At 43.3% G+C, this 23,849-nt stretch overlaps 1 protein-coding gene across 1 annotated transcript in view; it reads right to left on the bottom strand.

Moving 5' to 3' along the window:
- Window positions 1–1,314: 1,314 nt before the first annotated feature.
- LHCGR (luteinizing hormone/choriogonadotropin receptor) overlaps window positions 1,315–23,849 on the bottom strand; it is a 55,515-nt gene continuing 32,980 nt past the window's right edge. Inside the window, exons 7-11 of the mRNA XM_033125124.1 lie at window positions 19,121–19,189; window positions 13,749–13,823; window positions 11,919–12,104; window positions 7,757–7,837; window positions 1,315–3,151 (exon numbers count right to left, since the gene is read on the bottom strand). Coding sequence (XP_032981015.1) covers window positions 2,011–3,151; window positions 7,757–7,837; window positions 11,919–12,104; window positions 13,749–13,823; window positions 19,121–19,189 — 1,552 coding nt within the window. The 3' untranslated portion in view covers window positions 1,315–2,010. The remainder of the gene's footprint in view (window positions 3,152–7,756; window positions 7,838–11,918; window positions 12,105–13,748; window positions 13,824–19,120; window positions 19,190–23,849) is intronic.

Genomic DNA, 23,849 nt, shown 5'->3' with positions numbered 1-23,849 from the left:
AGAACAGAAAACAGTATTAGATTCATATAATGGACTACTACTCAGCAATGAACTACTGATTCCACAGCAACAGCATGGATGAATAGCAAAAACATTGTGTTGAGTGAAAGAGGCCTTACACAAAAGAGTATACTGTATGATTCCACTTATATGAAGTTCTAGAACAGGCAAAGTTGATCTATGGGGAAAAATCAGAATTATTGTTACCTCTGAGAGGTGGGGTGAGGGAATAATTAGGAAAGGGTATGAGGGAACTTTCAGAGGGTGATAGTGTTCTATATCTTCATAGAGATTTTGGGTTACATGGGTGTGTGTAATTCTCAAAAGTCATTAAATGTATGCTTAGGATGTGTCTATTTCACCGTATGTAATTTTTGCCTAGAAATGTAAACAAATATTGAATCTTGGGTAATGATAAGCATGCTGAAGTGTTCAGGGCTGACAAGTACTGATACCTGCAGTTTACTTTAAAATGCACCAGAAATGATGGATGGATAGATAAATACTAGATAGGTAATTATATAGATTTGTAATGAAACAAGTAGAGTAAAATATTGACTCTAAGTATATGGCTCTAAAATATTGACTCTAAAATATGGACTCTACTGTATAATTCTTTCAACTGTATGTTCGAAAATGTTCGCAACAAAATACTGGGGAAAATTTAAGGAACTCTGAACACATTAAGCCTTTGGATGACTAGTAAGCAGTAAAACACAGTGGTTAAGATGCCGAGGCCCTGAATCAGAACTTTGAGTTTGAATCTTATTAGTTGAGTCTTTTATTAGTTTTGAGAACTTGGGGAAATTGTAATAGGTTTTTCCCTACACTCATAGTTTATGAAGATTAAATGGGTTAACATATATAAAATAATCAAGATGTTTATCAAATAATAAGCTTTCAATAAAAATTATTTAAAAAAGTCTAAAGAACATACCAAAAAAAACACTGAAATTAAAACCATAATTTCATCGTCCTGTACGAGTCAATTTTGAGAAAATATTTTCTAGCAAATGTTACATACATATGTCTATACCCACCAAAGAAAAGGATGAAAGTTAAATATTTTTAAATATTTAAATATTTTCTTTTACTTAAAAAAAAGATGGGGCTCTTGAAAGAAAAAACAAAGAAACATTTTTTCCCTTATAGATTTTAGAGCTTCACTGTAATTGAGCATATCTCTTGCACACCATTGCCAAGATCCTGAGTGAGGAGACAGGAAGACAACACTGAGTCAGGGTTACTACCCAGAAGGAGTTTACAATTTACTATTTAATGTTTCAGTGATGCTTAGAGCCTAAACACTGAACCAAGAAGATAAGCTCAAATGTGCTTTTAAATGCTTACATTAAATTTTAAATAGTAGAACCTAGACAAGAGATAGATGAGTCTCTATAATAGCACGAGCCAATAGAACTTTTCTGTGATGATGAAAATATTCTGTATCTGTGCTGTCCAATATGGTAGCCACTGGTCACATGTGGCTAGTGCAAATGAGGAACTGCATTTTTAATTTAATTTAAATTTAGGTACATGTGGCTAGTGACAACCATGTTGGACAGTGCATCTCTAGACTGTGTTTCTTAAACTATCCAAGGAAAAGGACCAGTTATTTTAAATTTCAAATCTGTTATGAGTTCATATTTTTGTAAAATGCAATAAAAATTACTACAAAGATGAAATGAGAAAAAAAATAAAGACATAAAATACCACCTCATTTGTTTAATACTAGATTCCACAGACATAAAATTACTCTGTCAAAATTGCTGTAAAACTTTTTAAATACTCTCAGCTTCTCTACTGTATATCATCATGTACCAATCAATGACAAATAGTTTTCAGACTGGCGATGGTCATGGCCCACACTTAGAGCTAGATGCAAGTCTCTTTTTGCCTGCTGTGCCTAAGAATAATTTCCTAAAACCAACTCTTTGTTAAAATTACTGGTACAGAGAATTTTTTTACATATTTAAGTAGGATTCAATAATGTGGTTACTGATGTGACAGTTAACACTCTTTACAACGAGTCTTGTCTGGGACAGCTGTATATTGACAGTGCAATGAGGTCAGCTTCAGAGTGGACTGGGAAGGCTTATTTGATTCAGTGAAGCCATTTTTGTAGGTGGAAAAATCCTTCCTCCTGTAAAGTTCAGCCCGACGTTTACAGCAGCCAAATTTGCTCAGCAACAGAAAGAAATCCCTTCGGAATGCCTTTGTGAAAATTGCATACAGAAATGGATTGGCACAAGAATTGACAGGGTAAAAAAGAACCAGTAAAACTTTGGAGTTGGTTACTGTAATAAGGGGTACTTTGAAGGCAGCTGAGATGGCAAAAAAAGAGATAGGCGCCATGCAGGTGAAATCGGTGAAGATGAGGATGGCCATTTTCTTAGCAATCTTTGTATCTTTGTTGGTAGCCATCAGCCCTGGATTTTGAACTGCAAAATAAATTTTAATGTAGCAAGCACAAATGATGACGAAGGCCATGACGTTGAGTATCAGAATGGTTAATATGTAGACTTGTGAGAGAGTGGTTTCCACATCCATGGGGAGGCAAATGCTGACCTTCATGTAATTGCTGACACCCACAAGGGGCAACATGGCAATTAGAGTAGAAAAGAGCCATCCTCCAAGCATAATTGGAATGGCATGTCTTAATCGTAGCTTCTGGTCCAGCTGAATAGCATAGGTGATGGTGTGCCATCTTTCTAGTGTGATGACTGTGAGGGTATAGACTGAAAGTTCACTTGCAAATACAGTGAAAAAGCCAGCAGCGCTACACCCACTTCCCGTCTGCCAGTCTATGGCATGGTTATAATACTGCCCTTTGGTTTGGGAATCAACTGAGGCAATGAGCAGCAGATAGAGCCCCATGCAAAAGTCTGCAAAGGAGAGATTACACATGAGAAAACGGGGCACTGTCAGTTTATAACGACTGGTCAGGAGAACAAAGAGGACAGTCATGTTTCCCATGATGGCTAGGATATTAATCAACCAAATCAGGACCCTAAGGAAGTCATAGCCCATAATATCTTCACAGGGATTAAAAGCATCTGGTTCCGGAGCACATTGGAGTGTCTTGGGTGAGCAGAAACCATAGTCATAATCCCAGCCACTCAGTTCGCTCTCAGCAAAGATGGCAGAATAACTGTAAGAAGAATATTTAGGCTCAATGTAAAGAGATTTTCCATGATTCTGATTATTTTTTTAAAAATTCAACCGTCCTTAGTGTTTTTTTTAAAGCCTAGGAAACTAAAGGAAACAAAGCCACAACAGTCTCACTCTTACGTTTATTTGTTAAATTAGCTGAGAACTCTGAATTGATGTAGGAGTTTTTAAAGAAGGAAATACAAAACCATTTAGACTCTTTTATATATGGATTTTATACACTGATGCAAAGACTTAATGAAGCTGTTTACAGAGCATGATTTTCTTTGGAAAACAAATTTAGAGACACAATATATGCTTGTTAAATCAAAAAGAATTCTTTCTTGGCATTTTCTTAGCTATTTATCTCATTTAGTTGCCAACCAAAATGCTATCAAGCTGTCTGTGGTCGAACACAAGTGGGATTGGATGGCTCACACTGAAGATAGTCGGCTGCTGGTAGACTTGCTTGCACTTAAGTCCCTGCTAACCAAATAGCCCAGTTGAGAAACAGAAACCAAGGATAGATGACTAGAAACAGAAGCAGAGGAAGAATGTCGTGTGGACAATAAGAAGAAATGGTGAAAACTGATACTCCTTAGGGATATAAATCAAATTCAGAGAGTGGACTGAAGAGGGACTCTGTCCCTGGTGAAGGACAATTCCAACCCCACTGCTACTGTGTGAGTTCAGGTTTTCACCCTCTCTTAGGTCCAGTTACGTTTGTTTTCTTCCTGTCATCCTTCCTCCACTTTTAGCCATCTCCCAGTCCATCAGTACATTCTTCCTAGAACAGCCTTTCTTAAGCACAAATCTGTGAGTTCAAACTTTCCCTAGGTTCTCGCTGGCTATGGGATAAAATCCAGACTCCTCGTGATGACCTCCATGTCCCTTCCTGATCTGGGTTCTGCCTCCTTTAATGGTCTTGTCTCCAGGAAGCAGTAGTGCTCCACAATTCAGAACATGGGCCCTGGAGGAAGACCGCCTGGGTTCCAGTCTTTACAGGCTGTGTAAACCAGGAGAGTTACTTAACAGCTTCGTGTCTCAAGTTCTTCATTGGCCAAATAGGGATAATAATTAATTATACCATCCTTGGTAGGGTTGTGCAAGGATTAAATGCATCAACACATGTAGAATGTTCAGAATAATGCCTGACGCGTATTAAGTGCTCAGTGAATGTTAGGGGTTCTTATAATTATCTTGCAAATCCCCTGTGCGACCTTTCTTTTGGTCACATGACATGACTTGTGGCTCTCAGAGTAAGTTCAATGTTTCATCCCTCAGTCCTAGTACGTATGCGTTATTTCTTCTTTCCTCATCTCTCTCGTGAATTCCTCCTCATCTTTAAAGATACGCTCCTCTATGACCGTCTTTCTTGATTCTATAATTCCAAGAAGTTTATTACTCCTTCCCTGTGCCATGGCTGCACTTAAGTACTTTTGTAATTATCAAACCATATTGCCATTGTGCGTGTATGTCTTAAATAGTTTATTAGCTCCTTGAAGGCAGGGAGTAGGTTTTATTTCTTTCTGAAATCTCAGCGCCCCACACAGTTTTGGCTCAGTAATCATTCAATAAATGTTTGTGGGATGAATAAACCAGAGTGATTCTGGCTCTGAGAGGAACTGAGGGGATATAGGGACAGTGACTGTATGTAGTATGATGTGTGTAGGCTCAATGCATTTTCTCTTTGCCCACCGTTTGCTACTATAATCCTGGGAGCTGGAGAATGGGGCATAATTTTTTCTTCTGTAGGGCCCTTACAAACAAGGATTTCACCTGAAGGTTCCTAACACGTTAAATGAGTATTTTTCTCCACTCTCAACACTTAGCTTCTCATGCGCTCTCTAAGGAAGTGTGTATCTAATTCAGTGAGTGGATGAAATGATGTATGTGAGCAACACAATTACTGAAGCGAAAGAACACAGATTGAAAAAAAGAAGAAAAAGATATCTATGACCTGGGACTCCAAAAAGGTGCTAGAATATCGTAGAAACCCATTTGGAACTAGAGAAGGACTATTGCTATGTGCAGAAGACTGCAAAGGAACCTCACCTGTTTTATTTAATAATAAAATATTTAATCATATAAATAGCACATTTGTCTGTCTTCATCTCATGCACATCAATATAATTACCTATTTTTTAATTTTTTAAAGCGCTATGGTGGTTATAAAGAACGATTAAAGAAGATAGGTTATTTCTTAGCATTAGAAAGGTCCTTAAGGACTATCTCAATGAACCCCTCATTTTATTGGTAAGGAAACCACGATTAAGGAGGTAATGACCTGCCTGAGATTCCTCAGCACTAGGCTCTAGTGGCAGCAGTAGTTTGTCATACCCATCGTCCGTGGTCCTTTCCTCTATTTCACTATCTCTCAATTGGTGTTTTTCGAAGTGTGGTCCTTAAACCACTTCCATCAGAATCCCCAGGATGTTTGCAAAATGTAGATGCCTGGCTTACTTCAAATCCTGAATCAAACTGTCTAGGGACAGAGCCCAGGAATCTACATTTTAAGCAAGGTCCCTGGATGATTCCTACAAAATAATAGCCTTTATTAAACCAGGTGAAAACTTTCCAACAATCGCTACCTTCATTTCTCTTATTCCTTTCCCCTTATCAAAACCACTTCAGCTGCTAGAAGCATTACTTCAAAAGCTTCTAAAAATTCTGCCATGATTTTGGAATAAATTTGTGTCATTAAGAGGTCAAACATATTTTCTCTCCCACTCTCCTGGTCCTTCGCCCTTTCTTTCTATGCACTGTTGGGCATATGTCTAGCAGTTTCCTCCTTGGTGATTTGTCTTCAGACCAGATATCCACATGCTGCTTCTTACCTTTGTGTCCTGGGATGGCTCCTGAGGGCAGCTGCATGCTTACTGACAAAACCCAGCACAGAGCTGTCGTTAGTACTGACGGCTTATGCAGGGAATGTGAATGGACCTACAGGCTTAGCAATACTGAGTCAGGGGGAGAAGAAGCAGTGGCACCCCTGCTTCAGTCACAATGAACAAAGAAAGGAGAAAATACCGGCATTTAAGAGAGCCATAGCAGTACAGGACACCATGATATCTTAGGGAGAGCAGGCTAGGCTTAGGGGCTGGCTCTAGAATTTCTCAACTCTAGGGACTTAGGAATAGCAGTCTGTTGGGAAGCGGAGGAAGGGGATTTATCATAAATGTTTTTACAGGAAGCACACTCTTCTTACTTAGATTATGTATTAATTTCAGGTCATTTTGGGGATGCTAAAGATGAGGGGACTTGTTTGAAGGTAGTTTTAGCTTAACAAACTCGAGATTGTATGCTCATTTGGGAAGGCTTACGGTGAGGGCTAGTGAGGATCATTGAGAGTGAGCTACAGTCTCTACTCCCCCAAACCACCCCTTGGTGCCACCATTGTACCCAGAAGTGGCTTCCTGTTGATGACAGAAAAGCCATATGGTTGCAAAAGAGTTATGTGGACGGTGACTGATGGAGAGAATATCAAGAGAGAAGAGTGGGAAGGGTGAGGAAAGGGAACACTGGAGACTAGATGGTGAAAGACCTAATTAAAAGAAAAAGAAAAGAAGGATTCAGAGCATAATATTTATAATGTACCCTAGATCCTGTCACATTCTTCAACAACTCCCTTCACTGTCATAGTACTGAAAGCCAAATGATATTTCTGCTGTCCCTTACAGATGAGGACAAAAGTCTCAGAAAAGAGAAGTACTGTCCAGGGATACCCAGTGTTCCAGGAACACCACCACCAAGGATTCATATCCAACTCTGAGGAGCAAAGAAGCTCAGGGTCCTTCCATCATACTACCCTCCTGCTGGCCTCTATGTAACTTGTAGACTGATGTGGGGGGTGGGGGGGGAGAAAAGAAAAAAAATGTAGAAGAGGGAATGGAGATTGGCAAGGTGTGTTAGAAGGGCACCTGGCTTTGTAGCCTGAAGGACACATGGGGGGGGATAATAAAACTTCGAAATCACAGTAAATGTGGCAGGGGGATCCTGGGGTTATACTTCGAGGCATGCTCTTTTACATTTGAAGGTGTGGGAAATGCCAAGGCAGCCAGGAAAAATGTTTAAAAAATCAGTAGAATGGAAACATTGCTCCCATCCAGTGTATGTTAGTGATAGCGTTAAGCCCGAGTAATTTTACGCTCCAGAGCGGAGTGGTCAAGGTGGGGGTAAGTCTCTTTGAAGGAAGTAGCTCCTTCTAGAAGTTGTGTCAACCATCCATCGGTTAATCTTTACGGAATGCTGACCATGTGACTAGTGAAAATTCCTGCAAATGAAGCTGTCACTCAAACAAGCCCTGAGTGACATCAAAATACTTGCAAATAAAATTTCAATTTCTGAGGAGAATTTAATTGTAGAAGGAACATGTAGGTACTTTTTAAGAGAGTTTTTTTTTTTTAATGCAGTTGAACGAGATACCTGATCAACTGGATGCCACTTACACAGAAAAGTTCCCATTTTAAAGCGATTAAAAATGCTTTGCAAATGTCCCCCCAACCAAGACTTTTATCAAAAGAAAATTGTGGGCACTGATAATAATAATAAGGGACACACAGAATGAGATATGGCTTCCTGAGTTTCTTTGCATGCAAATACTTACAGTGTTTCATTATTTGGTTTCCTTGCTGTGCTTTCGCATTGTTTGGAAAAGTTTTCAAAAATGGAAAAGGAAAAATTCTGCCTGAAGGAGAAGAGGTGGGAAAAAAAAAGCAGTTGAGCTTTTGGTCTTTAAATCTGATCATGTCTATTTATACTTCGTTCATCCAAATTCTTTACCTATTGCACCAGCTTCGTGTTCTGCCCCATTGTCCTAACTGAAACACTTCCTGGGGAGAGAGTAAAGGCTTCTGAATTGTCATTAGAGTGCTTCCAGCTTAGATAAAATGCTTCTGAATGCTAAGTGTTTTGTGTGGGCTCTAGAGATGAGAAAACTTAACTTTGTCGCATTGAATCACGGAGTTTTCAATGCTCATTAAAATCCACCTTTGTGGTATGTTACGGTTTTCTCCTCTCCACTCTCCTCACCACGTTGACCTTGACGAACAAATAACCCTTCTGAGTTCATGGCTTTGAATTGTAACTGGGGATTTCTTTTTGTAAGGATTTGAAGATACTGGACCTGACATCATTATGTGAATTTTCTGCTTCTTTTAGTTATGTGCAGGAGTATATGTGGGTGATCCTTATTCCTTCATCTTTCCGTTTAAGAAGTGTAGCCAATAGAAAGGGGGGTGGGGGAAATGGCAAGGAATTAAAAGAAGGTCTGTACTTCCATTTCCTAAGGTGAAACCAAAGGGAGGAACAAAGGAAAAGTGGATGAAGAAATAGAAACAAGGACAGTAGGCTGTGAGAACCTCAGCCTTTCCTAAGGAGGAAGGAGAAATGAGACAATCCAAACTAGACATTTCTATATATTATGCTTCCCCAGTATTAACAAGACAATTCTTTGTAGGAACAACTTTGTATAAAAGTAGGAAGGTGGAGAATATATCAGAACTATTTGACCTACTGGACCACTTTAAAAAATTAATCAGCTTGTTATTTTGGGTGAGGATTATAAATCCTCAAATTTGGATCAAATTGTGTGTGTGAGACAGAGAGAGCGAGAAAGAGAGAGAGAGAGAGAGAGAGAGAGAGAGAGAGAGAGAGAGAGAGAGAGAGAGAGAGAGAGAGAGGGACACGCTGGCTCTAATCTGACATGTAGAGATTCTGTGTGAACCAGTCTGCAGTTAACATGGAATGTGGTTGTTCTTGGCCTTCAGATAATAGCACTGGGTTCCGTCTACTCCATTTTTTAAAAATTTTAATCACAGATACCAAGGAGGTCTTTGGGGCCACATGCCCAGGCAGCTGTGAGCATTATCCAGACTCAGCAGCTGCAGGGCCAGCGGTGACTCAGAGTTTGCACTAACATTCCACTGGCCCCACTTCAGGCTCTCCATCCTCAGTGGCATCCAAGGTTTCGAGCTTTAGGTGTATGGAAGGAAGGAGTCAGTCAGACCTTGTAATCCCAACCTCTCTGTGACTGCATTCCCATTACAGTCTGATACTGGCCCACAGTTGTCTAATCCCATCCCCCCTTTTTACCTAGTCTCTTTCGTCTAATGGAATAAAAACCCCTGAACTCAAGTTTTTACATGTCAGTAATTTCAGGGGGGATGTGACTGTTTTGCCACAAAAGTGGTGCTCAGAGTCAGCTTTCTCATAAACCAGTGTCTGTATTGTGTTTCTAGTTGGTCTCTCACCAGCGTTGCTCACTTCCGACCCATCCTCCATCCTGCGGCCAGAGTGATATTTTACAAGAGCAACTCTGGGTACTTTTGCTTTGAATTCTTCACTGGTTTCTCATCCTCTAAACAACTTGGCCTGGCACTCAGAGCCCAGCGTGGACCACCTCTCCCTGGTTTCCTCTCCTCACTCATCTTCCTCCGTGTACCCAGAAGTCTTCTTGTTCTAGTTTTTCTGAATGACATTTATCCTACTGTCTCTTGCCTTTGCGCCTTTACAGGAACTACTTTGTATTTTTGGTATGCTTCCCCCCACACCTGTCCAGCCAACTCCTACCTGTTCTTCAAAGCTCAGAAGAAGTCACTTCCTCAGAAAGCCTTCCATAAGCCTTTCTGTCATTTAGAAACTTCCTCTATGCTCCCAGAGCACTCCTGCTCTCAGGTCTAGCATAACATTGCTGTTTTGTACATAAGCACTGGCTCTCTAGTGTGATAGTCCCATGCAGCTCTTCATGACTCTGTGAGGCTTGGGATGAGCCCTTATTCATCTATGTGTATCTGCAGACTTTTGCACAGTGTTTAGAACATGGTAAATGCTCAATTAATGTTCTTTGAAGCTCAGTTAATGGTTCATGGCTCTCTAACTACAGTGAGTGGTTTGTCTTCTGGTTACCTCCAAAGATTCAGATACAAAAAAACATCAAGTGTTGGTGAGGATGTGGAGGAAAGGGAACTCTCGTGCACTGTAGGTGGGATTGTAAATTGGTGCAGCCACTATAGGAAACAGTGTGGAGATTCCTATGAAAATTAAAAATAGAACTACCTTATGATCCAGCAATTTCACTTTTGGAATTGCAACATCATTTACAATAGTCAAGATATAGAAGCAACCTATATGTCCATTGATAGATGAATAGATAAAGAAGATGTGACACACACACACGCACACAATGGAATCTTACTCAGTGATAAAAAGAATGAAATCTTGCCCATTGTGACAACATGGATGGACCTAGAGGACATTATGCTAAGTGACATAAGTTAGTCAGAGAAAGACAAATATCATATGATCTCACTTATATGTGGAATGTAAAACAACAAATGAACAAACAAAACAAAACAGAAACAGACCCATATATAGAGAGAACAAGCTGATGGTTGTCAGAGGGTGGGGGTGGAGGCATGGGCAAAAAAGGTGAAGGGGAATAAGAGGTACAAACTTCCAGTTATAAAACAAACAAGCCACAAGGAAGTCGTGTATAGCACAGGGACTATAGGCAATAACATCATAATAACTTTGCATGTTGACAGATGGTTGCTAGACTTAGCGTGGTGATCACATCGTAAGATACATAAATGTCGAATCACTATGTTGTACACCTGAAACTAATGTCATATGTCAACTTTAATAATAAAAAATAAGCCTCAGATAGAACTACACATACCTATGCAAGGCATAAAGTAGGTGTCCAATAATACATGCTGGTTGATTAATTACAAATAAATTGATTCCAAACAAAGACAGCAACATCCTAGTGTGACTCTCTCAATGCCTCATCTAATTAATTGATTGAGAATATCTTTTTAGGCTGCATAATATCCCTTTAGGACAATGTTTTTCCAATGGGTAGCAGGTCATGAAAACAATAGAGTACATCAAGACTAGCATTAAAAACCAAGAAACAAACAAACATGAAATAGAGTAAAATAGACAAGAAAATATCAGTGTATCTCATGTAAAAAGTTAAGTATTACTTTTATTTCAGTTACATGTGTGATGTGTACTGAGTAGCAATGTAAAAATGGTGTTTCTTACTATGCATCTCAGTAAAAAAAAAAAAAAAAAAAATCTTGGAAAATAGTGCTTTAAGGAAAGAATGAAATCCTGCACACTCTGCCATTCCGTTCTGGATTAAAGTGAATCAGTTGAATCAGTAAGATGCCCCTCACTGGACACAATCCAGCCAGGAGCTTTTGCCCTTTTTGTTTCCACACTTAGTTAATCCTTAAGGATCTAGGATTCTGTTCTGAAACGTAAGGTGGTCTTCTACAGGAAGAACAATAGCTTAAACAAAAACAAAAATCTTCTGTAGTGCTTTGTGTCTGTTTTTTCTTTTTTATTTTATTTTTTAATTAAATATTAAGACGTTAGGTAAAATTTACCCTCTTGAAGTCACTTCCTTCACTGCATAAAAATTATGCTTTCTGATAAGGATTAGAGCTAATTGATCTTCATGACGCCAGTTTTGTACTCCATTTTGCAGCTGCTATCATAGTCTAAGGCTATGATTCAATTAGTCTAGAATAGGGTATAAAGGTCTTCTAGCTGCAGGCTGAATTGACTCTTTGGAATTGGCTTTCAGGAGGAAACAGGATGGTTTATTTTCTTCTTGTCTATCTGGGGGTGACCCCGTGGGTAAGGAGTTGGTCTAGAAGGAGGGGACAGGAGGGGCAGGGAAACGTGGACCAGTTGACTATTTGATATCTGGGGTTTCTGCCACAGCTTGGCAGGCTTACCTTTTGTTTTTTACTTACTCTTTTGCTGGCAAGTTTCTGAAAGCACAGCAGTGGCTGGGATAAGTCAATGTGGCATCCAGGAGACTGGTAAATTGTTCTCTCGATGGCAATTTTTTTAGAGAATAGGATGATGTGGCTATTAGCGTCTGAATGGACTCCAGCCCATAGCTAGGCAAAGCCTGCAGTTTGGTGGAAGAAATATCCCTGAAAAATAAAAGGGAGAAAGGCTTTTTATTTATTTATTTGGTGCATTTGATTTATAGAATGAAAACCTCCTCTAAACAACGGTCTCCTTCTAGATTCTGAGGAATCTTTTCTTCATCTTGCCTTTGCTCTAATTTTCCATTTCACGCTCATTAAGATCTAAATTCAAAAAAGCTATGCTGTGTTTTTCCCCTCGTATGGATCCCATTATTCTTTTCAAGGTTGAGTATAACTCCTTGTACCTGTCATACAGTCATTAGCATTCCTCTCTCTCTGCTCTCCTGATTCCTTTCTCCCTGGCTCTCCCTCCCTCTACCGCTTTCCACTTAGCAGAAGTGAAATAACTACCTGCTTTGTGAGACAGCAGGCACACGCAGTGACATCAGTTTTAGTGCTCTACCCCATGAGGAAATACTCAGGGCTTCAGGTGAGGCTTGGTCTTTGATTGATCAAGCCCCGCGGGGTAGGTTTTCATGCAGCACAGGCTGGTCACGCTCTTAAGAGCTGCAGCGTGGTGTTGGCCGTCGTCTCCCCGGGAAGCAGAATGCACGTTCTCTAAAGGCAAACTGCATTCATCAGTCCGAAGAGCAAACTCGGCTATGCCAGCAGAGCTGTGTTGCAAATTCAGGTTTTGGAAACAAGGTGTCCTGAACTCCTTGGTTTTTTTCGATTTGAGGCAATGTCCGAGAAAACTCCAAGCAAGATAGATGTGAGGAAGAAGAGCAGTCAGTGGGAATTTAAAAATTCTGCCCATTTTCTAAGTGGCTGCGGCTGATGCCCCACGAAACACTTCCAGCAGCGCAGCCCATCCCTCGACCCCCCAGCAAACTGCCCCAATGCTTAGTGCTCAGCACATGGGAGGGGAGCAATAGGTGGTTGGCAGATGGATAAACTTGACAATGTTTCCCACATGTCCTTACACTGAACTCCCATAACTGAGGGAACTTGGCTCCACTTCTGGCACCCTCAGAGAGCCTGATACACAGCAGCTCAGCCCTGTCCAGCCAAATGCCAGGGCAAGTCAGATCTCTGGCCTCGAATGCCATGAGTGAATGCCAGGTGGGCAGCCAACCTCCTCTGCCAGCACCAGAGGCAGCCGTCCATATTGAGTGTTATAGGTAGAACCATGTCTCCCCAGATTCATATGTTGAAGTTCCAACCCCCAGTGCCTCAGAATGTGACCTCATGTGGAAATAGGGCCTTTACAGGGGTGATCTAAGATGAGCTCATTCGGTGTCCTTATAAAAAGAGGGACAATTGGACGGACGGACACACACACACACACACACGCGCGCGCGCGCACACATAATGTTATGTGGAGATTGGAGCTATATTGTCATAATAAGAATGAACTACCAGGAGCAAGAAGAAAGGCCTGAAACAGCTCTTTTCCTCACAGTCCTCAGAAGGAACCAGCCCTGCTGACACCTTGCTTTAGACTTCTAGGCTCCTAAACTGAGAGACAGTAAATTTCTATTGTTTAAGGCCCCTTGCCCCCCAGTTTGTGGAGCTTTGTTAAGGCAGCCCTTTCACATGCGGAGGCCGATGTCCCTCAAACCAGGCTGAGGACCATGTGGCTGGACACCCTACGCTGGCATGTTGGGGTGCGCTGGGTGGGGAGGGGAGCAGCACCACTGTACTCACAAGATGCTAGGCCCTGCGGCCCCCCAGAAGGCTCCATGGTGCATCTTCTCCAGGCGGGCATTTTCCTTTAGCTCCCTGTGGGGAAGCACAACGTCCTCAGTAGAGTTTGCACCTCCTATGTCACCAGCCACAGCTGTGTACACACACGTTTGGACTAGTCCAGGGGTGTCCAAACTTTTTTCAACGTTTTTCACCAAGGGCCTTATGCGGTAAAATACACAAACAGCCGGGCCACTCATTCGAGGTGAAGTACGTATTGCCTCACCTGGTTTATTTAAGTAAACTAAATATATTTTTGGAATTTGCTGCGGGCCAATTAACAATGGATTGCGGACCTCAGTTGGCCCGTGGGCTGCAGTTTTGACACCCCTGGACTAGTCTCTGCATGGGGCTCAGGGTCAAAGGGCACCGGGGGGGGGCTGTAGGCAAAGTGGGAAGAGAACATGCTAGTGCTCGGTGTCATTGTGAAGTTGCTGGAGAGTGTGTGTGGCCCCACCTTTCCTCTGTGATTTCCCCCTACTTCTTGGAGCCCTTTGTCCTACAGCTTAAAGTACTCACCCCTCCTGTCCGGGAGTTATGGAAATTTACTATCAGACAGCTGGGCAAGGATGAAACTGCTGCTCCAGTGTTCAAGGCTGAAGGGTGGAAGAGCAGCCCGCCCTGCATCAAGGCTCTCAGCTGTCCTGACCTTGGAGGTCTCAGGGTCTGTTTATAGTGATAGCCTAAGGTTTGCAAATGCTCCACTTAGAAAGAAAATGTAGGGTCCATTCAAAGTTACCCCTCTCCTCATGTTAATTGCACTCCTTTTCAGATATGCGTTTCTCAGTGAGTGAGAAAGGGGAGGAAGTAAAGCCCAAGTACACAACTGTCCCATACCCTGGGTGCCCCATAGGTCGGTGCTAAGTACGTGATCAGCGCCAGGGATGGGGGTTGTGGAAACAAAAGGACTGAGCGCTGCTGCTCTTAAGGCCGTGACAGAAGCCCAAAGCTCTAGGCAGTGGCTACCTGCGGGCTTCTGCTCCCTTTAGCTCAGAGCAGTGCTGGGTGAGCCGCTCAGGAACAGCTCAGCCAACCTGCAGAGCAGCCCCCTGTCTGGGCCCTGACTCTGGTGTTTCCAAGCATAGGACTTTCTCTGGGTGGACAAAGAACTGGGAGAGGAATCCTGGACTCAGACTTGCCTGCCTTCTTTTCAGCACGTTCTTCCTATAAGAGAAGGGGGATGACTCAAAGAACATTCTGGAAATCCTGGACAGTGGGCACAGTATACATCCATTGTTGGTGTGATGATTTTGAGCATGGGGACAAGTTTCTTCTGCACCACGGTTACAGTGTTACATGGCAAAAGAGACGCACCAACACCTACGCCCTCTCCCCGGCAGGATGCCTAGGTAATTACCTGACTCATTTCATAGCATTACAGCTTCTTCAGTTTTTTTCAGCCTGTATCCATATCACGCCTGCTGTTTAAAAACTGCAAAAGCTCCTGCATCTCCTTCCCTGGGTGGCTGTTTTCCACATGGTTCTACAGAGCATTTTCCTTGGAATCCCTCAGCCCTTTCATCAGCCCTTTCACCCGTCACTCTCACATCATCCACCCCGCGGGTGTATTTCCACTTTCAAAGAGATGAGCTTGTCAGAGTCAATCGCTGTTTAAAATCTGAATCTAAAGAAATTTTCCTTCCCAAGCCTCCATTGCTCTTCTCCCTGATTTGGTTTATTTTAATTATGTTCAATTATGGTCATCAATCGTGGCAACTGAGCTCTGTGAGCAAATCATCCTCATGTTAGCCAGGTCAAATTAACTTTTCAAATTTTTGACAGCATTTTGCATGTTTTGTTAACACTCAGGTCTTTCTGTATCCTGATACCTCTGTGTTATGTAACTTGGTCACAAATCAAATTTGTCGACCACATTTTTTCGGGAGTCACTTTTGGGAACTCTCCCAAGTGACATGGTCCTCCAGGTGTGAGAAGCACAGGCAGCACGGTGAGAGAACCCCAAACTGCACCCAAAACTTTTCTAACTGTGGTGCTATGGGAATGATCGGGACTGACTCTCGGACCCCTGGAGGTGTCTGAGGACAACATTTTGGTGCTGCTTCTCTCCACTTGTCCTGCCTTGGTAAGGAGTGTGTTTGAGAACTTTGCAGTGCTTTGGTGTCATTGTTCTGAATAGCTCTGGACAGGCCTATTTTACGAGGAAGGTATCAAGACACTGGGTTGAATGTAGAGTTTGGAAATTTGGCTTGACAGTTCTATAAACCTCCCACTCCTCCCCTGCTAAAATCCTTCAGAGGGCCTCCTTGCCCTTTGAAGAAAATTCAGACTCCTTTCCTTGGCCTCTCAGGCCTGCGTGATTCATTCTTGCTCCATCTCCAATTTATCTTGCACCCATCTTCCCCTGGCTGATGACCCGACAGCCACCCTGGCCACCTCTCAATTCCTGGAGCTTTTCTTTTCTTTCCCAACTCAGGACCTTTGCACATGCTGCTCCTTCTTTCTGTAACACACTTCCCCTCACTATTGCCATGGTGAGCTCCTTGTCACCTTTTCAGTTCAGCCGAAGCATCATATCTTCTGGGAGGCTATTCTGAGCACCTGACCTAACGTCAGTCACCCCCCTGTGCTCCTGCAGATCTCAGTGATGGCTTGTTCCCTTCACATATCACTACCTGCAGGTACATATCACTACCTGCAAGAAATTTATTTATTTATTTGCCTTTTGTCTGTCTCTTCACTAGAACAGAAATTGATGAGGGCAGGGACTGTTTCTACTCCACCCATTTAATATAGTGCCTAATATATCAGTGATGCTTAATAAATATTTATTGAATGAATACATGAATGAAATTGATTTGTGGTCTTGGTTTCCTCTTTCTTGCAATAATGAGGTGTGGGGATGCAGAATTTTGACCAACTGGACTTTGCAAAGTCCATGCCCATTTGGCATCTTTGAAGCAGTTGAGACACTGCTGACCAAGGTCTCTCTCTCCCCACCCCCCGAAGTGCTATTTTTCCCTGATGTTCCAAGGATGTACTCTTCTGGGTTTCCTTCTACTTCCCTTTGCTTTTGCTCTGGCTTCTAGTTGTCATTTCTTGTTTTTCCCCGGTTTTATATCCAGTCCTCTTATTTTTCCTCCTTATCCAGGTGACACGAGTCTCAGAGGACTTCAGCTGCTCCCTCTGTTCGGATAATCCCAGTGTCTGTGTCTCTAGCTCTGAACTGCCCTTTCCAGTTCTTTGTCCTGCCTGCTAACAGATGACCTTATTTAAGCGCCCTCTATACTACGCTTCCCATCCCAGAACTTTCAACAGCGTCTCATTTTCCGTAGAAGAGAGTCCAGATTCTTTACTCTGGCATTTAAGGCCCTTACTGCTTTGTCCCTAACCCACAACTACAAGTTTCTAGAAGGTACTATTTGTTGGTTTATGAACACATCTTATATTTCCTCCACTGGGCCATTTGTTCTTTGTGTTGTCCTCTGCCCAGAATGCATTTTCCTTCTGTCTTTGCCTAAATTGGGCCTTGCTTGAAGTCTACCTCTCTTACAAAGCTTTCTCTGATTTCCTTCTCTCCTGCTTTTGAATTCCCAGAGGACTTTCCCTCTCACAGGGCAGGCGTCATGCTTTGTCTTCCTAGTTACTACTTAGTGGACAGTTTCTGTACCATTTGGGGATGCTTTTCCTAGGCTGTAAACAAGCTCCTGTGGGGCAAACGGCAGGGATCGTTCACGTTCATTTCCCCCCAGAATACAGTGTGATCCTTCAACCACAGTGGATGTTTGGCAAACACTTGTTGACTGAACGATGGAATGAGGCACCTGAGAGTACTGTGCTGGGAGAGGATATGCCTCTGATTTAAATGTGGCTGAAACAGATTCGGTTGGTGAGAGTACACCCTTCATTAAATTCAAGTCAACAAGAAAATGAGGGAAAATTTACTCCATGACAGGGAGCACCACTTTTAAAAGGCTACCATTTCTTGAGTACTTAGTATGTGCCAGACCCGTGCTAACAGCATAAAAAATGTCATTGTATTTGAGTATTACTTACTCATTCACAAGTAATTAACTACATAATGTCATAAAAATAAATGAGCACCTACTCAGTGCCAATCACTGAGGACACAAAACAGACCTTTTCGTTTTGGTGGGGGTATCCTCAAATCAAGCCTGTCAGTGGCTCCATTTTATGACTGAGAACACTGTGGCTTAGAAAGGTTAAATCACTTCCTCAAGGTAGCTGAGCAATAGTGGGATTGGAGATAGAGTCCCCCTCAGTGACTCTTAGATCTGCTCTCTTAGCCACGAAGCTGTATAGCACGGTGTCAGTACAATGGGGTCTTACGTTAATATCTATAGTTAAAATAAATCGTATGTCGTACATATACATTTATGCCACTCAACTTCAGACAGACTGGCAGCATTAACATCCCCTGGGAGCTTGTTAAAATTACAAATTCTCAGTCCCTCCCCTAGTCCCACAGAATTAAAATCTCTGGGGGTGGGGACCGGGAATCTGTTTTAACCATCTCCACGTTATGCTTATGTATGTTCAAGTCTGACGAGCACTAGTATAGATCACGGTTTACGTGACCTATGCATTATAAAAACCCTTTCATTTGTTTGTTTTCCTTAATTTTGGCTTTAGTGGAGCTTTTCGCATGCTCTTAGTTTTTATTATACACCACTGTAGTGTGATCATTACTTCAGCTTGTACCTGTTATGGTTCAAACAGCCCTTGCTCCGGATGCTTGGTGAATGAACCACTCTTCTAGAAAAGGAGCCATAGAAAGAGAGGTTGAGAATAATGAAGGAAACGGTCAGGATGCTCCCCTTGAGTGAAAGGCTATTGATGCTGGGGACTGGGGTAGGGTGTGGTGAAAATGCAAGGCTTCTCTCCCCTGTGGAAAGGGAGCAACCTACCCACCCCACGCCCACCCCAGCAGTAGGGAGAGGGGCCTGTGAGTGGGTCTGTTGTGGCTGATTAGCTGGTAAATGGTGTTGCTCGATTTCTCAGCAGTGGGGCCAAGGGGAGGAATTTCTTTGCTGAAATCGTCTCCCTCTAACACACCCTCACCCTGAGCAAGGGGGCTAGCGAGGGAGGCTGTGAGATGGACGAGCCTAAAGTAGGGTGTTGAATATTTCAGCAAACTGTCAACTTTAATGTATCCAGGCTGCGTCTCTCTTTGAAATCAGGGTGCTCTGGGGTTTCCAGCCAGCCAGTTGCCTAGTAACATGCATGAAACACTGAGGACTAGCCACTTGAAAGTTTATTTTTGTCCTGAGTTAGTTGCTGAAGATTGAATGTGATCTGGTAGCCAGAGTAATATTTCATTTTTATTCATGAGCTGGGGAAATAAGCATACTTACAGGGAAATCAGTGTCGTCCCGTTGAACGCATGACTTTGTATGTCTTCAAATCCATTTCCATATAATTTGCTGAAGAGGGAAGAGAGAAGATTTAGGAATGAAAGAAACACAGTTTGGAATCACACGCTCTTCCTCCTGTGACATTTATTACTAAGATAGTTACTGGCATTCACAATATCTAGCTCCGTTTTTCCAACATTTTAGATTCTATGGGCCTGGTAAAATGAGGCTATTCTTTTTGCTCCAGTCTGCCCCCACCTCCACCATTACCACCACCACCAATTTTAAGTGTTTATTAAGGACCAGATACTTGAGCGGCCATTCTACATATATTCTATGATTTAACCTTTGTCATCTTTTCCATTATCTTGATAAGAAACCGAGGCCTCAGTGCTGTTGTGTAGCTTGCTGAAGGTCAAAGAAAGCAGTGGCAGAACTGGGCTTTGAGGCCAGAGCTGTCTGATTAACACTCAGATCTTGCTCTGGTTCCACAGGCCTGCGGGAGCCTGTGGGCTTTCTGGGTTGCTGAAAGCTGAGGGCAGAGTAAGGCGCCCATACTGAGTTAGTTCTTCTTTTTCTTGGATGAATATATGCTTTTGGTGATGCCATATTTGCCTCCACAACCAAGAAGATTTCAATGTCTGTAAACAGTTTTTTAAGACTCATTGGTGGATAGTGAAATCAATTTAGTTGGGTGCAGTGAGCATTTAAAAAAAACTGAAATAGAAGTGATTAGAACAGAATGAAAAATATGAGAGTATGTTGTATGTAATTAGGGTAGTACTGTTTATGACATTTTGTTTCACAATTTTTGTATGTTATATACATATAAGTATAAGCATGTATATATATTATATATACACACACACACACATGCACAGGTGCCAAAAAAATGTATACACATTTTAAGAAAGGAAAAAAACTGTATTAAAATTGTAATGCTCAATATATACCGATCACAAAAGATAAATACGAGTCCTGTATTTACATTTCTTTGGCATTGTGGGGACAGAGCCAGGAGTGCAGTTTCCAGACTCTCGCCCTCACGTGGAAAGGTGCTCACTCGGGTAGTAAATAGCCATCAACTGTGAGTGGATGGCCATCAGCTGTGGCTGGTTGGCCGTCAGCCGTAACCAGTGAGCCATTGGCCAATAATATAACTGCCCTGGCTACACTAGCAGCAAATGGGGGCTAGCAAGAAGATGGGGGCTGAGCTAGCAAGCGACGGAGTGTGGCGGAGTGTGGATTGTGGATTCTGTGGCTGCTGCTTCCTGTGTCTCCAACCCAGCCACCAACGAGACTATAGAGGTATGACTCCCCTACCTATGGCTCCGTGGGTTTTCCTTTTTGGCCTCGCCAAATCCTGCGTTCTTATGCGGGGAGCGGGACCAGAGGCCCCGCAGGCCGCCCCACGTGACAAGCATCCTCTGTATTTATATCTAGAATAAGACATAAGGGGCTCCTTACTTGCTGGGAAATGTTAGAGTCAGAAAGACACTTGTTGAGATTCAAACGGCACCTCTTCATTTTGCAAAGAAAGAAATAGGGTAAGAGAGGAAAGTGACTTGTCTAAAGCCCACAGTAGGCAAAAGTGTGACAAGAACACATGACCGTGGCTACTTGTAGCACATCAGTTTTGCTGGTTGTTTTCTCTTTTCTTCCCGGAGATATCCACATGGCCCCCTTGCCCGCCTCCTGCAGGGCTGTGTTTGATGTATTTACACTACTCTCCTCCCCGCCCCCAGCATCCCAGCATTCCCCCTCCCCCGCTTCTCTGATTTGTTTTTCCTCTGTTGCTTTATCACTGTCTGACCCAAGATTGTATTACACTTGTTCATTGTCTACCTTCCCCAGCACAATGTAAGCTTCATGGGAGCCAGGATTTCAGACTGTTCTGTTTATTGCAAAATCCTTTGCATCTAGAACAGTGGCTGGCATCTGGGATGATGACAATAAATATATGTTAAATGAATTAGATGAATAAGTGAATCTATGGGAGATGAATTTCTTACTATAAATCATAGTCAAACGAGTTTGAAAGCCACAGTCTTAAATAGAAATATTTGTATAAGTTCTTCATTAACAATGATGTAAGATTCAAGTAAAGAAGGGCTGTGGTAAAATATAAAATTCAACTCCTGTATCTGGCAAGACCACAGCTTCCCCTTACAGGGTTGCTGGCAGCGGAATGGCCATGTCAGGAACAGACTGGTGGGTGTGACTTGAGAAACATTTCAGACGCATTCTCCACAGCTGTTGTCTGAAAGGTTCCCCTAGTCTTCGTTAAATAGCATGGAATAAAGCACGGAATGTCATCCTGTGGTACATGTGTATGTGTGTAGGGTGTATGTGTGTAACATGTTTGTATGTATGGTGTATGTGTGCATGTGATTTCCTTCCATCAACTCAAGCACACCTGAGACAAAGCAGTCTATAAATACATAGAAGTGGGACTCACGTTGAAGCACGCTATTCGAACACTGAGATTCACAAAATACCGAGATTACAAAATCATTCATAAATTCTTATTGGATTGAGTTCAGAGGGAGCAGGGGAGCATCTTTCATTCATTCCATAAAACCCCAGGTGTCTCCGAATGCCCGCTGCCCTGCTCAGTGGTTAGGCTGGTGTAGCAGCAGCCTCGCCCCTCAGCAGGAGGATGAGCCTTCCTTGACTTCCCCTGATCTCCTGTGCTTTCTTCTAGAACTCTTCTGAGTTTAAAGTTTCACACACTAGTTCTTAACTGTCTTCTGTAATGGATGATTGGGTGCCATTTTGTAAGACCTGTTGTCTTACATAATTATACACAACCTTCTTGCCTCCTTAGCACTCAATCCCACTGGGATTTAAAACATTTTTACACTTAGAACATTATTCTTTGGCAGTATCTTGTCATGGGTGGGTGTGGGAGGGTGGCAAATTCCTTTATAGCAGTGTCTTTTAGATGAAGGAATGATACCTGTCTTTCCTCTGAACCTCTTTGAAATTGGATTTCTTAAAGCCTAGGCCAGTGTTTGTCAAAGCATTCGCCACCATCTACTGAATCAGAATCACCTGGAGCTGCTTGCCAAAAAGACAGACTGTCGTGCGGGGCGTCCGGCGGGGTCTCTGGTCCCACTCCCCACACAAGAACGCAGGATATGGCTAGGCCAAAAAGGAACACCCACGGAGCCATAAGTAGGGGAGTCATACCACTATACTCTCGCTGGCGGCTGGGTTGGAGACACAGGAAACAGGAGCAACACAATTCCCAACCCTCACTGCGCCGCTTGCTGACTCAGCCACCATCTTCTTGCTAGCCCCCATCTTTCTTGCTAGCGTAGCCACAGCAGTTATATTAGTGGCCAATGGCTCACTGGTTACAGCTGACGGCCAACTAGCCACAGCTGATGGCCATTTGATCACAGTCGATGGCCATTTACTACCTGAGCCAGCACCTTTCTATGTGAGGCCGAGAGCCTGGAAACTGCTTTTTGGGGCTCTGTCCCCACACTCCACCCCTACAGGGTCTCGCCTCACAATCTACGCGACAAACGTCTTCCGCGAGGGGCCCTGTGCGAAGATCCTGGAGGTGAATGCTATTTCCTGGACACAGCCAAGCTCTCTGGTCACAGCCAGGGTTTCTCAGGGCACCACCAGTACTTCTGGGCACAGCCAGACTTCCTGGGCTTCTTAGGGTACCACCAGTCTCCCCGGACACAGCCAGGGTTTCTCAGGGCACCACCAGTACTTCTGGGCACAGCCAGACTTCCTGGACTTCTTAGGGTACCACTAGTCTCCCCGGGCACAGCCAGGGTTTCTCAGGGCACCACCAGTACTTCTGGGCACAGCCAGACTTCCTGGACTTCTTAGGGTACCATGAGTCTCCCCGGGCACACGAGGGTTTCTCAGGGCACTGCCACTCTCTCTGGGCACAGCCAGACTTCCTGGGTTCAGCCAGGGCTCTCAGGGCACTGCCACTCTCTCTGGGCTCAGCCAGACTTCCTGGACACAGCCAGGGCTCTCAGGGCACTGCCACTCTCTCTGGGCCTCTCAGGGTACCGTGCTGGAACAACAGTGGCTCACAGTCAAGGTGCTTACAAATTTTCAATGGTGGCCGGTCAAGACATAAAAGCAAACATCCGCCAGTTCCACTACACGGTGGTATGTTCCCAAACAGTCAAGTGGTCCATTAAATTAGGGGTGGAAGGCAATTCCCCATAGTCCATAGTCATTCGCCAGGGCTGTCCTGGGGGTGAGGGATGACCTTGACCTCACCCTCAGCTCCCATGGAGGACTCAGCAAGTGTTTCCTCCTGGGACTACAAGTCCTGCATCCGGGCTGCCTCAGCAAGCACTTCCCAGCCCACAGGACCGCAACAACCTTCGCTTTCTCTGGCCTCTGCTGGTTGGGGAACCGTCCACGTCTTCCCACCCCTCCACGGGATTCCAGCTCTCAGGCAGCTGCTCCTCCTGGTCTTCCTGCAACTGAGTGTTCATAGGCACAAACTGCTCCACTGCCCACTGAGTCTTAATTAGAACACATCCTGAGTAACTCTCAAATCTATTTCTTCTTTTGTTGTCTCAAAGCCTTTCCTTAGATAATTCTCTTACCCATGCTTGCCTATTTGTTCCATCAATGCCCTAACTTGGTTTCCTGCCTTAAGTTATCTCACTCCTCCTTCCATCATATAAGTGATCTTGAAAAAACCTATAATATGATTATGTCATTGTCACGCAGGACGGCCTGC

Source organism: Rhinolophus ferrumequinum, chromosome 13, assembly GCF_004115265.2.
Source record: "Rhinolophus ferrumequinum isolate MPI-CBG mRhiFer1 chromosome 13, mRhiFer1_v1.p, whole genome shotgun sequence".
Taxonomy (NCBI): domain Eukaryota; kingdom Metazoa; phylum Chordata; class Mammalia; order Chiroptera; family Rhinolophidae; genus Rhinolophus; species Rhinolophus ferrumequinum.
This window is presented reverse-complemented; position numbering and strand designations above follow the sequence as displayed.